The sequence below is a fragment of the Amblyomma americanum genome, chromosome 1, assembly GCF_052857255.1.
Source record: "Amblyomma americanum isolate KBUSLIRL-KWMA chromosome 1, ASM5285725v1, whole genome shotgun sequence".
Taxonomy (NCBI): domain Eukaryota; kingdom Metazoa; phylum Arthropoda; class Arachnida; order Ixodida; family Ixodidae; genus Amblyomma; species Amblyomma americanum.
Genome location: NC_135497.1, coordinates 193,607,003 through 193,621,393, shown reverse-complemented (window position 1 = coordinate 193,621,393; position 14,391 = coordinate 193,607,003). Strand labels below are relative to the sequence as shown.

Below are 14,391 nucleotides of genomic sequence, written 5' to 3'. Positions count from 1 at the left end.
CATAAGCAACTGACAACTTTGCTTCGTTCTAGCAACCTGCAGTTTTCTGCACTTATGATCATGTGAAAGGCGTCAGGAACAGTCATATTGCCATCACCAACCATTTCTCAGAATCCTTAGATGTTGCGCAAGCATGCCAGGCAATGCACAGCACCCCACACTGCTATTGTAGCAGAACTAAATAAAACACAACTTTTTGCCCCACTGCATGAAGAACGAATGGCACCAGCTGCACCACACAGGGTGCCATGCCAAAAACGTAAACAATGAGATTCCTCACCCCAACCCATTTTGCAATGTGACCACCCCAGATGCTGTGCTCCGACGAATTGGCTGTCTAGCACACCCTTGTAACTGAACAAAATGTCATGTGAGGTGGTGATGCTGCACAGTCTCCAGTTGCTGGTGTTTCCACCACTGCCAACTCCAGAACAACCTTCCTCACATAGCTATTGCAATGAAACACCAAACTTTCAGAGCACCTTTCAATTAAGGTGACTTCATGTTGCATAGAGCAGACAAGGGAATGGAAAAGAAGGGCTTGTTATGACATACATGATGGAAGCCAACAGTCACCGAAACCAAAGAGCATAGAGGATATTCATTTATTTTTTAAAATTTGTGGTGTTCATCAATGGGACATTAACAAAGTGATTATTTTTGAAGATGGGATCTGAACCCTTGACCTCCGAATTTCGCGTCCAGTGCTCTACCAACTGAGCTACGCAATGGCTCTCCAATCTTCTGATTTCTGGGGTATTTACTATGTTAGCGTGTAACTGAACCTTGAGTGTGTTCACTAGCACCACCCTCGTCCATAGCGGCGGACGTAGCACGTCCTGTATTGCTGAGAGTGTGACGTGAAACGCCATCTAATGTTGAGGGTGGAAGCTGTGCGAGAACCCTCTTATGCTACCTATGGCATCAAGGCTGCCAGATAGAACACTCAATAGCAGCAGGCCATACCAACGAGGAGAACAGGAACATGGTAAGCACTACTCAAGAGTAACTTAAACAAGAAGAAACATGCTTTTAAAAGCATATTTCTCTTAATTCAAATCAAGTAAAACTGCTTTTTCAGCTATATACCCATTGATTCTAATGCTGCCCAATGCCCCATCAACCATACCGGAAGCTCATATCAATTGAGTACAACTATATTAAAAAAAATGACGGACAATTTAGTGCGTTTAGGCCAAATGTGAATTAGGTGCACTTTCACTTTGATTTTGACTCGTTTCGGTTTGAGGTTCAGTTTAAGAGGGCAATGCGATAGTGGTGTGTTCTGGATACAGTGCGCACGGATGGAAGTTGATAAAGACGATGACATCCAAAGCACAGTGTGAGAGACTGGCAGTTAAACATGCGGGATATTCAGCTGCAGCAATGATGTAGTGGCCTCATGCAGTGGCCAGCGAAGCTGACCTGCTGGTGCCACCACGGGTTTGAAATGCACTTGTGGCCATAGTGTTTTGCCATGAAGTGTTTTGCATGGTTGGTCATAAAGCCTGCTGGCAGGTTGCCCACAACTTGGTAGGCAGGTTGCCACCTGCCAGAGACTTCGGACAGGCAAACATTGGCAAAATCTGAGATTGGGGGTTTTCGTGCTAGCGCATTAATAACAACATTTCAGTTCACCAAAATCTTTTCTACTGTTGCAACAAGCTTTATTTCTTCCTTTTTTTTTGTTTGCTTCTGCAAAGGTAAACAGATTTTTTCTTATACACTAAGGCACCATAAGGTGTTTGCACTATTTTCATCACTGTCAAGGGCCTCCTAATGCTTCAATACAACGGTCCGACCAAACACCAAAATACAGAGATGCCTTAAAGGTGAGCCTATGATGACAACTTAGACCATCTTGAATTGTTCTCAAAAACCGACGACTAGCCCTTGACAGTTTAACTTCAAATACATAAAAATTAATTGTGAATCGTACATCTACACCAAGATTTATTTGGCAGTGTGCTATGCCCAATCTTGCAGTGTGTCAAGAAACTGCCACATTACCAGAGCTTGACGATGACATTATTCCATACTTAGGAAACCACAGGGTGTTAAAAAAATATTCTTGAAATACTGCCACTGTGGCCAATAATAAAAAAAACTTCAAACAGCAAGCTGTTTCCTCAGAACAGACTGGTCTACACATTCAGCACAATGACTGTAAAAGGAACTGCAACCCCAAAGAGCAAACAAGAAGAAACAATTAATAAGAAGAATTAATACAAAGCTGGCCCAAAAATACTTGAATGTGCTAAAAAGTGGTCAAAATGTTGCTGCGCTAAAAATGCTGGTTAAATATGCTCAATATAAATTTTAAAAGTAAGAAACACTTCACACACTGCAAAAAGCTCACCAATTCATGAATCTCTCTGTCAAAGCGAAACACACTATTAAGCTACACAACCCAGAAATTATAATTTTGTCCTTCCACCAGACACTTTTTAAGAGGTCACAATACAGTTTAAGACCATGCAACAATGTTCTGCACACTAAATTCCATACCACATTGGAAGTAAGTTGCAATAGTAATCTTGGGATTACAAAGGGGATGGTAAAAGTTCAGTTGCTAAGCTAGAACTAGGCAGCCTTTTCCTCCAAATAACCAGTCACATTTGAATTCCAATGTTGTTGACTGAAGGATGCACAAGACAGGTAAACTGTGAATGTGTACTTACCCATCAAATAGTTTGCTCAAATGGACAAAGCTTTCATCCAGGCCGCTCTGTCCAGGAAGGACGTCTGGCAGTTAAAAATAAGGCAGCAATGAGAAAAATGACACACACTTTTTCACCTTTAACCCATCCCAACACTTCACCCAAGATCTTGCATTTCTTATGCGTGGGTAGCAAGGTTTTCAACTCACCATCATAGCACCTTGACCCTGACGAACCAACGTCCAATGGTAGAGCTGCCAGTTCTAGGGTCTGCAATCAATAACAGCAAACTTGGTAAGTACACTTCTAACACTGGACATAAAAACAATAGACTTTAAATCATCTGCAGACACCACACATGAACATTTTCCTTCTTTTCATTTTCTATATTTTTATGTAACCTACTTAACTTGTCTAACTTTATGTATAACAGCATCCCCTACAGACTCTGGGGATGAGGGTGCCTTCATATGCACTCATTCATACACAGCATGTTAGTAGCTGCCTGCCCAGCTCTATCTCAATTGGCTTTCACCTTGGAAAGTGCTGCCATGCCTGACCTGCATCTAGTTCCTCACAAAAATTGCATCTCAAATGGCGTCTAAGTCATGTTCAAACAAGATGAGAGGGTGCTCCTGATTGATATTTCAATGGCTTCCTTCATTCTCTCATCAGGTTTTCTTCCTTCCCGGGAGGTGTACTTTCACCAACAGAAAGTCACTCCCAAAGTCTGCTGCTGTAGGCTGGATGCACACCCATGATCCTGTTAATGTGTTTGCCTGGTAAATAAATAGCTTGGTGGCCAGCCAAGTTCAGCAGCTGTGTGTGGTTCTTTAATTATGTACGAGCTTTTGTCCAAAGTCCACGGCTGTTGCACTGAGGAAGCGCTGCATGCTTAGGTCAGCCACTCTGCTTCTGCTAATCTCTCGATTCAGAAACCTGCATGTATTGCGTCATGCCAATGAACACTGCCACAACGGTGCAAAGTAATTGCATGTTTCACAGCCTCCGAACTGGGTGTGAGGTGTACTGAAGCATCCCTGCCACTCACAACCCACAAAACCACCTTTCTTTCCTTAGCTCTTTTTACTTGGCAGAGTGGGAGAAGTTCAGAAATATGGATGCTAAACAATATGGTATTTTCCAGATCTATTTCCATGAAGCCTCAGTAAGTCCAGCCTTTCAATGTACTCATGTGCTCGCACATAAAGAACACAAGCAAAGGCATGTTTAAAGCACTTCATATAAGCATGGCAGGTAACACACATCTGAACAGTGAATACCCTTTTACGAACATCATTAAAGGAGGACAGACACCGATTCTGTTAGTGTATTCTTTGTGGTGGTGAACAAGACAAACACATATAGTCACATGGAATTTGCCTATGCCCGATAAATAATCCGCAACTGAATTTTTTCGCTGATGCTGTTTCGGTTTCGATTTTAACAGCCAAACAACGGCTATGACGTCAACTCTGACTTCAGGTCATGTGAGGAATAAAAAGACATATTATAGCTTGCTCATTTACTGCCATTCTAGATCTTGGGACAGGCTGCTGCAAGAGTTGAATTGAATGAAAATGACGAAGCAGCGATTATACCACAGTTTTTTTATGACTCGCGCTGACCTGAAGTAAAAGATGATGGCATAACCCCATTTGGCTGCTGACAAAAACAAGGATAGCATGAGGGAAGAAATTCACTGAAATTATTTTGCTGGGCGTAGGCAAGTACCATGCGGTGACACAACATACATAAAATAATTTCTTGCGCACCATTCAAAAAACCAAATCACGCACCCAAAAATTTTGTGTCTGTACTCCTTTAAGTAAACACAACTCTAGAAAATGAAGTACGCATGCAGCCAATGTGTAATGCAACCCTCATTCGTTCTACCAGGTGTCCGAGCTAAATTTAGCCAAAGACTAAAAATATACCAAGCCACATGAGAAGGCAGCTTCAACCATGTTGACCACTATATGCAGTAAAGCTAGTATTTTTTTATATTTTGTTTAACCGAGTAATAAATAAATTTAAAAAAATTAACTTTTTAGCTACTCCGTTTCCAGTGAAAATTTCAGTGCCAAATTGTACAGCGTCCTGAAAAATGTCTAATTCATCAGTTTTTATTTTGACGTGTGCTATAGGTTACTTCTTCCACATTGGAAACAAAGCCCTAAAAATAAGAAAAAAAGCCACCATGACCATGCAGTCACGCACCTCGACAGTAGCACTCTCAAACGTGGAGTTTGTGAATATAGCCATGTTCGATGGTGCCGCAAATATGACGAGGTGAAAACAATGAAGTGGGCACTGGTGGCAAAATTGAAAGTAACACCCGTTACCTGGCCACATTCAGCATGGAAAACAGTGGGTGACCTGGTTGCCAGTTGCTGAAAGCAGGCCGGAACACTAAGTAAACATTCCTAGTGGTCTGTCGGGCCAGAAAAGAATCACCATTATCAGAAGCAAGCAATGCACCGGAATGCAAAGAACGCTGTTTTCTGTACTGTACACGGCTAGGTCGCAGGTGTTACTTTCAATTTTGCTGCCAGCACCCACACTTTATTGTTCTCAACCTGTCACTTTTCGTGGCACTATCGAACATGGCTACGTTACAAAATCCATGTCTGAGCACGTGCTGTCGAGGTGAGTGAGTGCATGGTCGCATGAGATTTTTTCATATTTTGCGGGCTTTCTTTCCAATGCAGCAAAAACTAATCTATAGCAGATATCAAAATAAAAACTTATGAATTAGAGATTTTTTGTGATGCTCTACAATTTGGTACTAAAATTTTCACTAGAAATAAAATAGCTAAAAAGAAAATTTTTTCAATTTATTTAATAAATCATCTGGACAAAATATAAAAATAACCTAACTACATACAGTAGTCAATAGCATGGCTGATGTTGTCTCCACCTGTTACGCTACGGTAAATTTTTAAACCATGGCTAAAATTAGCTGGGACACTTGGTATATTACTTGCTCATAACCATCCTGGGTCTTCATTTTTATTAAAGCGAGAGCTTTACTACGCCAGCCAGCGAGCCATTTCAGCTTGTTGCGCACTTCAGCCGTATGCCGTGGCCGCCGAGCGACCTTGAGTCGCCGTTGCCTAGCAATGCCGCAGCCGCACTGCACCAGATGGCACCACCGTCAACGCCACTGTCGTCGCCGCTCGCTGAACCAGATGTGCTCCGCTGGGGTAGAGGGAGAGGAGGTGTCGCCTCGCGGGGGTATATATATGAGCTTCGCCTCAATTTATTGTAGTCGTTATGGACAAAGCGAAAGAGACGCAATAACAGAATGAAGCAAGGAAGAGACAACACGCTCAAGAGACGCCAGAAGAATGCGCTGCATGACTCGAGAAGTGCCGTAACGAAGGTGCGGCTAGAAGTCGTGCCACGTCCCGGAGTAACTTTTTAACTGCGGAAGAGACTGGTTTGAGTTCTTGAGAGCATCGGAATGAGACGCTGTGTAGACGACGTGCCGAGGAAACGAAGCTTTTGCAATTCAACCAGGGTTAACCAGAGCTAAACCACAGCCAATTTTTTATATTTTGATGCTTGGACACTTGCAAAAAGTTTAATCAGCTTCCATCTCACATCAATTATATTTCTGAAGCGTTCTATCACACTGTACCCTGCACATTTTCATTAGTTCGCAACTATTACACCTTCGTATTACGGATACTTAAGCAGACTTACCCCGCTGGTTCCAGGCTGCTGATCAGGTGGCACATGTGTGAGCAAACCGGGTGCAGCTTCGGAAGGCCGCCTGGCTGCTGTGTAGTACTGTTCCTCATTTGACACTGGCTCCTGCTGCTGGATAGCAGACACACTCACACTTCGGTCTGTGTCCTTCCAGAGACCAAGACTTTTGAGCATGAAGCGGTGGAAGAAGACCAGCAAGAGCAACAGCAGGTCATAAAGTGCATAGTCATTATCCTCCTTGCGTTTCTCAATGCCCAGGATGCGTGGTGGGTCAAACGGTCTGTTCACAGGTACCGAGTCGTTCCAGTCAAAGAAGTCAAACTGGAAGAGGTATTTGACGACGACAATGGCTTCAGTGTAGGTGATGATTGTGATCCAGAAGGTCTTGGTTGGCCGTGGCACTGACAATGAGCCCCAGAGAAATGCCATCAGAGGTAGTGGCAAGGAAAGCAGGCTGGCTGACTTCATTTGGTTGAGAACGATGACTAGGTAGCACACAACTTCAGATCGTGACACAATTGCATAGTAGCAAGCAATCAAGAAACGCACTAATGATGGCCGATGCTTGTGAACATCATGCTTATCAGGGCTGTCTCCAGTTTCCATACTTCCACTGCAAACAAGAAAGAAGAGGCAGAAATTTTTACGTTATGAAAAAAAAAAAAATACTTTCAAGCTTCCTTTTATAACCATCACAGCACATTGCATTCTAAATATTCTCCATGATTAATGAGCAGAGCAGCCACAAAGCTTGTCACAGTGGGTTAAAACCACAGAACCACTGTGTCCAGTCTCATGCTAGCTATTTAACCAGATGAGTAATTTTAATGCACTAGCATTACTACTGCCATTTTCGTAAAACTTGTCCATCTGGAATGTAGAGAGGAGGTGCTGCTGATCAGACTCAGTGGGAGGAGGAAACGTGGTGGCCAACCAAAGAAATGGAGATGGGGAGGAGGCGAGGGGAAAAACATGGCAGCCAGTCACAGAAGTGGAGTGAGGGAAACATGGCAGCCAGTCACAGAAGCAGAGGGGAGGAAAGTGCAGTCCACACACTCTAACACATCAGCAGCGGCTCCCACTCTTTCTGTCCATCTGTCTAGCCTAGTGTGGGAAGAGCACTATTACTTTATGAAATAGCATAATGAGCTCGTCAGACCATTTTGTGTTGATGTTGTTATGTCACACCGGAGCCTAGGCAGTATGCAATGATGTTTTGGTATATGGGGGTGCTGCAATGCTGTGACAAGTGTGTATGTGTGTTCAAGTCAAATGACTAGTCATAACCCGTAACGACCAGAAGTGACATCACCTGATCGGAAGTGATGTCACCTAAAAAGCAGTGGAGTTAGCAGACTGGAAATGACATCACTAGACCGGAAGTTTGTTGCGCTCAGGTGCCAAGCGACGCTATGTTTCTTTTATCACACATGTAATAGAATTATGTGTTTGCGTGTTTGGTTGTCTTGTACCGTGCATTAAATATCTGTGCTTGTACCACGCTGGTGTCCTCATTTGTTTTTCTTCATTTTTTATAGCTGTTCCTAATGCATGTTTGTCTGTGTGAAGCCTCCACCTTCCGGGCACCCTCTGGGCCCGGATGGTACCTCCTCCGGGACACCCTCCATGGCTGCGCATCCAAGCACCCACTGGTAAAAATGCATCTCCCACCTACGAGTGCCCACCCACCTACCAACCTCCACTCTCCAAAGGCTTCTAAATGCCTCCATTTGACTTCCAGAAGGCTCCACCCACCCAGAAACCTCCAGAAGCCTTCCCGTACAACAAACCCATACTGAATGCAAATTCAATGCTGCAAATGGGTCATCTAGCAGCTGAAGCCAAGTACAGAAGACTCAAATGCCAGGCACAATCTTATGCATATGCATAAGAGAGTGCCTGGCATTAACTCACATGCCATTACATTATTTGCATTCATCGTTAGTGCCATTTTAATGCGATAGCATCAAGGCTGTCATCATGCAGTTTCCAGTTTCTCCGTAACGAAATTCCCCAATTGGTCAATTGAGGTGATGTGGCCCTGATCACCAGTATCACATGACCCCAACTGACCAATCAGAGAGCATCACCAAATCTGAAATTTCCTGGCTGGTCAGTTGGGAGATGATGTCATCAGGGTCATGTGACCCCAAAGAAACCAATCAGAGAGCATCTTCAAATTACCAGCTTCGCTGTCACGAGAGAGGCCATGTGACTTTGTGACGTCATTACAACTTGCCCACCAGATTGTGAGCAAACTGCTCACCATTGCCAAATTCAATGCAGTAGCCACCTGCTCACCGTGGTGCTGTGCATGAGCCTTTTGAGAGCTTGGGAAGGAAGAACAACCTAGGTCTTACAAGCCCCACGGTGGCAGTGTTTGAAACAGCCACCTACTGGTGCAGAGGCACATCACTTAACCGTTGCACCACTGCGCCAGCAGGGATATGAAGACTCTCTGTGATCTATGAAATGCAATTTAGAGGGTTGTGACGTCGTCAAGACCTTATGATCACCAGCGGACCAATCATGGGCACTGTCAAATTTGGAAATGCTAAGACCCCAAAACTTGGAAGTTGGCCTACATTAAAAAATTCTAGGACCTTCAAAATTTCAGAAGCAGAAAATATATTAACTCTTTCTGGTCATCTGTGGCGTCGCCCGACAGAAGAAAAATGTGCGTCCGGTCAGTTGTTGAGCATGGCTCAACAACTGGCTTTCCTCTCGAGGGATGGAAGCATTATACTTATGCAAAAAATATTTTTTGATCACGTTGTTTTGAGGGCCTGAATTGGCACCAAAAAATCATGGCATGACTTCCTTTCCAGCAGGCATGCTCTATGTAAAGTTGTCTAATGACTTTGTAGAAATCGAAGATTACTTTAGCGACAAAGTCAACTATGTGCCTCTTTTGACAAGGACTGCACTGTCTGCAGTGACAGAACATCAAAAGGCGGCAGATGGGAGACTGTATATTTTTGAAAGGCATGCGATAGGAAGCCTGGCCTCCACCCAGGAGAGTGCTTCAAGAGTTACCACCAAGAATTTCTGCTGAAGCCCTAGAGAAACTGAAAAAAAATGGTCTAAAGATATGTTTATAACCAAATCATAACGTGGCACTCCCTTTCTTTGCAAGGGGCTAAAGGCCCAAAAGAATGCTGAGTGGTGTAGTTGTCACAGGGGAAAGTACACCTGACCGGAAAGGTTAAGGGGATTAGTGGGTCGGATCAGTACAATCTCATATGATAATCCAATGGAAGGTACTCAAACATTCTAGAAGGTGATGATTCCTGCACACCATATAAGGGCAATTAGCCTGAGTCGCTTTGGGATGTTAAACCCCATAAAACCAAACCATATAAGGGCAATGGAACTATTTCTAACCGAAGTTTTGGTGGGAAAATTGCAATAAGAACATTAGACACACATTGTAGACACCACAGCAGGCAACCTAAGTGCTATTGCATTTTCTTCTTTAAGAATGTGGTTAAAAAGGCTCCAAGTTTTTTTCTGCATGGACTATAGGGCACATTTCATGGTACTACAATGCCCTATCAAGAAAACCGACAAAACAAAACCCTTTAAGAATACATGTTAGTCATGCAAGGCTTATATGTAAAACAACTGCACCAACATGGAGACACTAGAAGACCAGCTTAATTTTGTTGCAATTTCGTATTACCGAAGGGTATCAGCAATTGAACAGAACCATTAAATAATAATGAATTATAAACATGCAAATGATATGGAGAATTTCAAAAGCCAATTTCAGTGACAAGTGCTAAATTTCACACACCTCAGCAGCATGTCTTCACTGGCTTTCTTGTCAACCACAGCTTGCGGATGGTGGGCATCTGCAGCTGAGTGCCTGCAATAATAAATCAACAGGTAAAATATACAGCCAAATTTAATTCAACATAGTCAGCAATAGTATATCAATAAGAATTATCCAAAGTTTAAATAAAAGGATGCATTAAAATTTTTGAGTGAATTAAATTCCCATTTTCTTGAAACATCTAATGATGAAAGTCTCCATGCATGCAGGGAAGCAGAGCAGGCACTACACACAAATTTGCAATGCTGATATGCACCGCAATACCGAGTCTGCACTGCCAATGCACATGACAAAACCATTCAACAAGTTTAACTACAGCTTTTGCAATGTCCATGATCAACTGCAGTTCCTGGAAACCATTATCATCCTTGATACTACTGATGATGAGTGAAACCATGTAGCTTTGTAGAAGCCAGAGCTTCCATCAGCTAAGCAAGGTCAGGAAGCTGCCTGCATGAGAGGACAGTGCTTGACTGGTCACGGCTTGTGCGAATTTAGGCTGTGAGAATAGTGAATAAGACAAGACAAGTAAAGCATCATCCTCTCATTTCCTCACACTCACTTCCTCTGGCTGCAGAGAGCCACACTTTCTCACCACAGTTGGCTAAAATGCTTTTCACTAATCACCATCTCCATGATAAAACAAGTCTAGAAACCTGTATTTGTTCATTAGCAAAAAGAAACAAATATCTCGCTGCTGCTTTTAAGTACAGCTATTAAGCTACAGCACTGACCCCCATAAACCAAACCAAACCCTGTTTTGGACTAAACAATTGAGAAAAAAAAGCGGTTATACGTTTTTTTTAATTTGTGTATGGGCTGCATCTCCAAAATTCACACCCAAGTTGAAAAAAAAGAGTGCGGCCCTTACATGCGTTTATATGGAATTTCAGCAAAAAATAGAGTGGCAAACATTGTTACCTGAAATTCAACAAAATTACACTGATTCAGCACCATAAAAAAAAAAATGAAGTACACAGAAATGTATACTTAATTTGACAGGAAAAAAATACGCAACCTGTAATGTGGTAATGAAAAATCAGTGTGAAATGAAATCTATAAATTTCTGCATTACTGGCAGCTATATATAGCATCGGTAGTAAAAAAACTAATTAATTCAGACTTCAAAGCACAGGCAGAAATGCCCGAATTATCCAAAGGTTGAGTTATCAAATGCCACCTGAAAATGCGATGAAGCCTTGTGAGGAAGCTCTATCACACAGACAAAGAACTGCCCATGACGAGCAAGCAATTTCGGTGTGCTGGAATAATAGTAAGGACAGAAGTGAGGAGAGCTCCTAAAAGGAACGAGTGATCACCAGTGACATGCCAGTGGGTCTCTGAAAGTAGCGTGCATTTGGACGGCTGGCCGCAAAGCTCAGAAACCGAAACTCACCCGGCAGACTAATTTTTGGCCTGGTGACAGGTGCCCTCCCATTATTGCCGCACCTACCATTACGCGCATGTTAGAGGTACACGGGTTACAATGCATCATGCAATAGGCGGGATTTTTACACTATCGCTGCCCTTCGGGAGCCTGTGCCAAATTCCACAAGTGGTCTTTCCCGCATATTACAATTGACCAAAACGAGATTGCAGAAATCACGCAAGAAGAGTTGCAAGGCGATAGGGTGAGTGTCATGGGTGTGGGCGTTAAGTATGCAACACATTATGGAAAGATAAAACAAGAAACCGCGCACTTTCTCATTGGGATTGTTCAAAGCAGGTGTTCGGCCATCTTGTTTTCACCACATGCGGTATATGGGAAAGCACACTTGCATAATTCAGCACGAACACCAATCCTAGCTGCATCAGTATGTCAGCAGTCCATGAGATAAATGACGTAGAGGAAAGCAACGAGGACACCTTAGCACTGTTTTCCTGACACTTGAAACTTGAAATTTTACCTAGGTATTGTGGTTCTGCCACGGTCAGATTTATGAAAGTAGGCGGTATTTTCAAATACTCATTTCTCAAATCGAACATGATCAGAATAAGGAAGACATTCAATTTGTACTCAAAACTTAGAATATCCGCATATCCCGAGTAAAGTCAACACTTTACATTAGCTATAGTATTCAAAATTCTCTACAAATGGATATGTAAGATGATATTTCGGACTCATCTGCACATGACTATAACCTGCTTCTGAACCTTTGAGGACAAACACAAAAACACCCTTGTGACTAGGGAGTTGGAACCAGGAAACACGCCACAAGTTGCATTATTAACAAATGGCGCAATGTTACAGTATTTTGCAGTTACAAAATAATGGCACACTGTGGGCATCACTTATCTTCTGAGATTATCACCCAATGGAAGAAGAAAAAGCGCAAATTACCACATGCTCATAATCATCCTTTGTCTTCATTTCCAACACATTTGGAAGCAATACATAAAGTGAGGAAAATTGTACTGCTAACCACTAGGTCCCAATTCACACAGGAGATATCTTGAAGGTGCAGTGAAATTTTGCTGTTACACTAGCCGGCATTTCGCTGTTCCTGTCGTTGAAGGGCAACTGAACGATGCACCTAAAGGGGTCGAATATGTGAGACTTTCAGGTAAACCATGTGAAGTCTTTTTTTCAGCTAGCGTTTGAAATGGTGACGTAATCACTGATTAAAACCACGACAGCTTCTGGGCTTCTCCGGGGGCGCATGATGACATTGTCTGTGGCGCACTACAGTTCCAATGCAGAAACGCTTGTTTTGGAGGAAAAAAACCAAAGCCACTGAAGGTAAAATTCATGACGCGTGTTTGGCGGCCACCTAAGACACATGACTGGGTGTGGGCAAAGACAGCAGGAACTGAAATGTTACCGTCCATAACGTCACCACTGAGCTTTTAAGCAATTCTCCGATACTGTGAAGAGAAGCCCGACCTTTAATTGCCGATTGCATCACTATTTTAAATACCAGCATTAAAAACTCTGCATGCTTTACCTACAGCCTATATATAGAACTGTAACCTTGAATATCCCGGAATTCTCACAAAGTGTTTAAGCTCCCCTTTAAATCTTCACTTACTGTGCCCATTGAGCATCATTAACCCGCTAACGATGATTTCGCGCTTGATTTCGGAACCTTCCATGTTCCTTACGACCATGCTGCACTTCTAACTTGTAGTCAAAGAACAGAAGTTTTATTTCTGATGTAGTTCTCTTTTGTCCCACGAGGCGGCATTTTTTTAATGCGCTGCGAAGACGCTAAGATGCAGAACCGCATTCATTGCCGTCTAACAATGAATTTCGCTGCTCGACTACGGAGCCTTCCACGCTGCTTACGGGCAGGCTGCATACTCTGGCTTGTAATCAGACAAATAAATTTCATTTTTGATGTAGTTCTTTTTTTCCTGCAGGGCAGCATTTCTTGAATGCACTCTGAAGATACGTTAGCATCAAAGTCGCTTGGCAGTCTCTGCATGCGCGATGGGCACTCTAAAACATCGCAAATCTCCGGACTCTGCTTTGTCTGCGATTGATTTTATCAATGACGTGAGCAGCAGCGAGTCTGAAGATACTGCTTTTTCATCGGGATTCAGTTCTGACATTGGCAACAACGGAAACCAGGCTGGAAAAGAGGTGGCCACGTTCCGGTAGTTTCCTCCAGTGGTTTCGCTCCGGTGGTCTCGTTATTTTGTAGCAAGAATACTATTCAAGACAGAAATATGATTTTTTTTCACAGATAGTGGCCATTAGAATACCAAACATTTGACATATTTCAGAAAATTCTTAACATTTTTTCTTTTTAGGTACAGTACAAATGTGTCCTTACATATTTTGTTAAATTTTTACGTAGAACCTTGTTTTGACAATTAAAGCTTTCTGCTGCAACGTGCAATTTGTTATTAATTTTATATGCCTAAAGAGCACATTTATTAAGCTTTGTTTTCGTATACTGCATTCAATTTTAAATATAATAGTTCTTGCAGAAAAAAAAGAGTTACTGAAACCTACAAAAAATGGACATTTTCACCACGGTAAGGAAAAAGTTAAGGGGCAACTGAAGAGGTATTAGAATTCGAAGGGCTTAAAGGGATGGATCGAATATGTGAAACCTGCAGATAAAGCATGCGAAGTATCTTCGTCCTAGTATTTGGAAATGATGATATAATTGGCGAGTAAAGCCAGGATGGCGTTTAGGCTTCTCTTCAGCGTACAGCGCCAGGCAGGGGTCACAG

General features: G+C 42.6%; 1 protein-coding gene across 3 annotated transcripts in view; it reads right to left on the bottom strand.

The window, feature by feature from the left end:
* Positions 1-14,391, bottom strand: part of Piezo (piezo type mechanosensitive ion channel component) — a 162,069-nt gene that overhangs the window by 19,012 nt on the left and 128,666 nt on the right. For all 3 annotated transcript variants that reach the window (XM_077648158.1, XM_077648156.1, XM_077648157.1), the window contains 4 exons: positions 10,171-10,242; positions 6,369-6,987; positions 2,870-2,930; positions 2,682-2,745 (listed from right to left, as the gene is read on the bottom strand). In XM_077648158.1, coding sequence (XP_077504284.1) covers positions 2,682-2,745; positions 2,870-2,930; positions 6,369-6,987; positions 10,171-10,242 — 816 coding nt within the window. The remainder of the gene's footprint in view (positions 1-2,681; positions 2,746-2,869; positions 2,931-6,368; positions 6,988-10,170; positions 10,243-14,391) is intronic.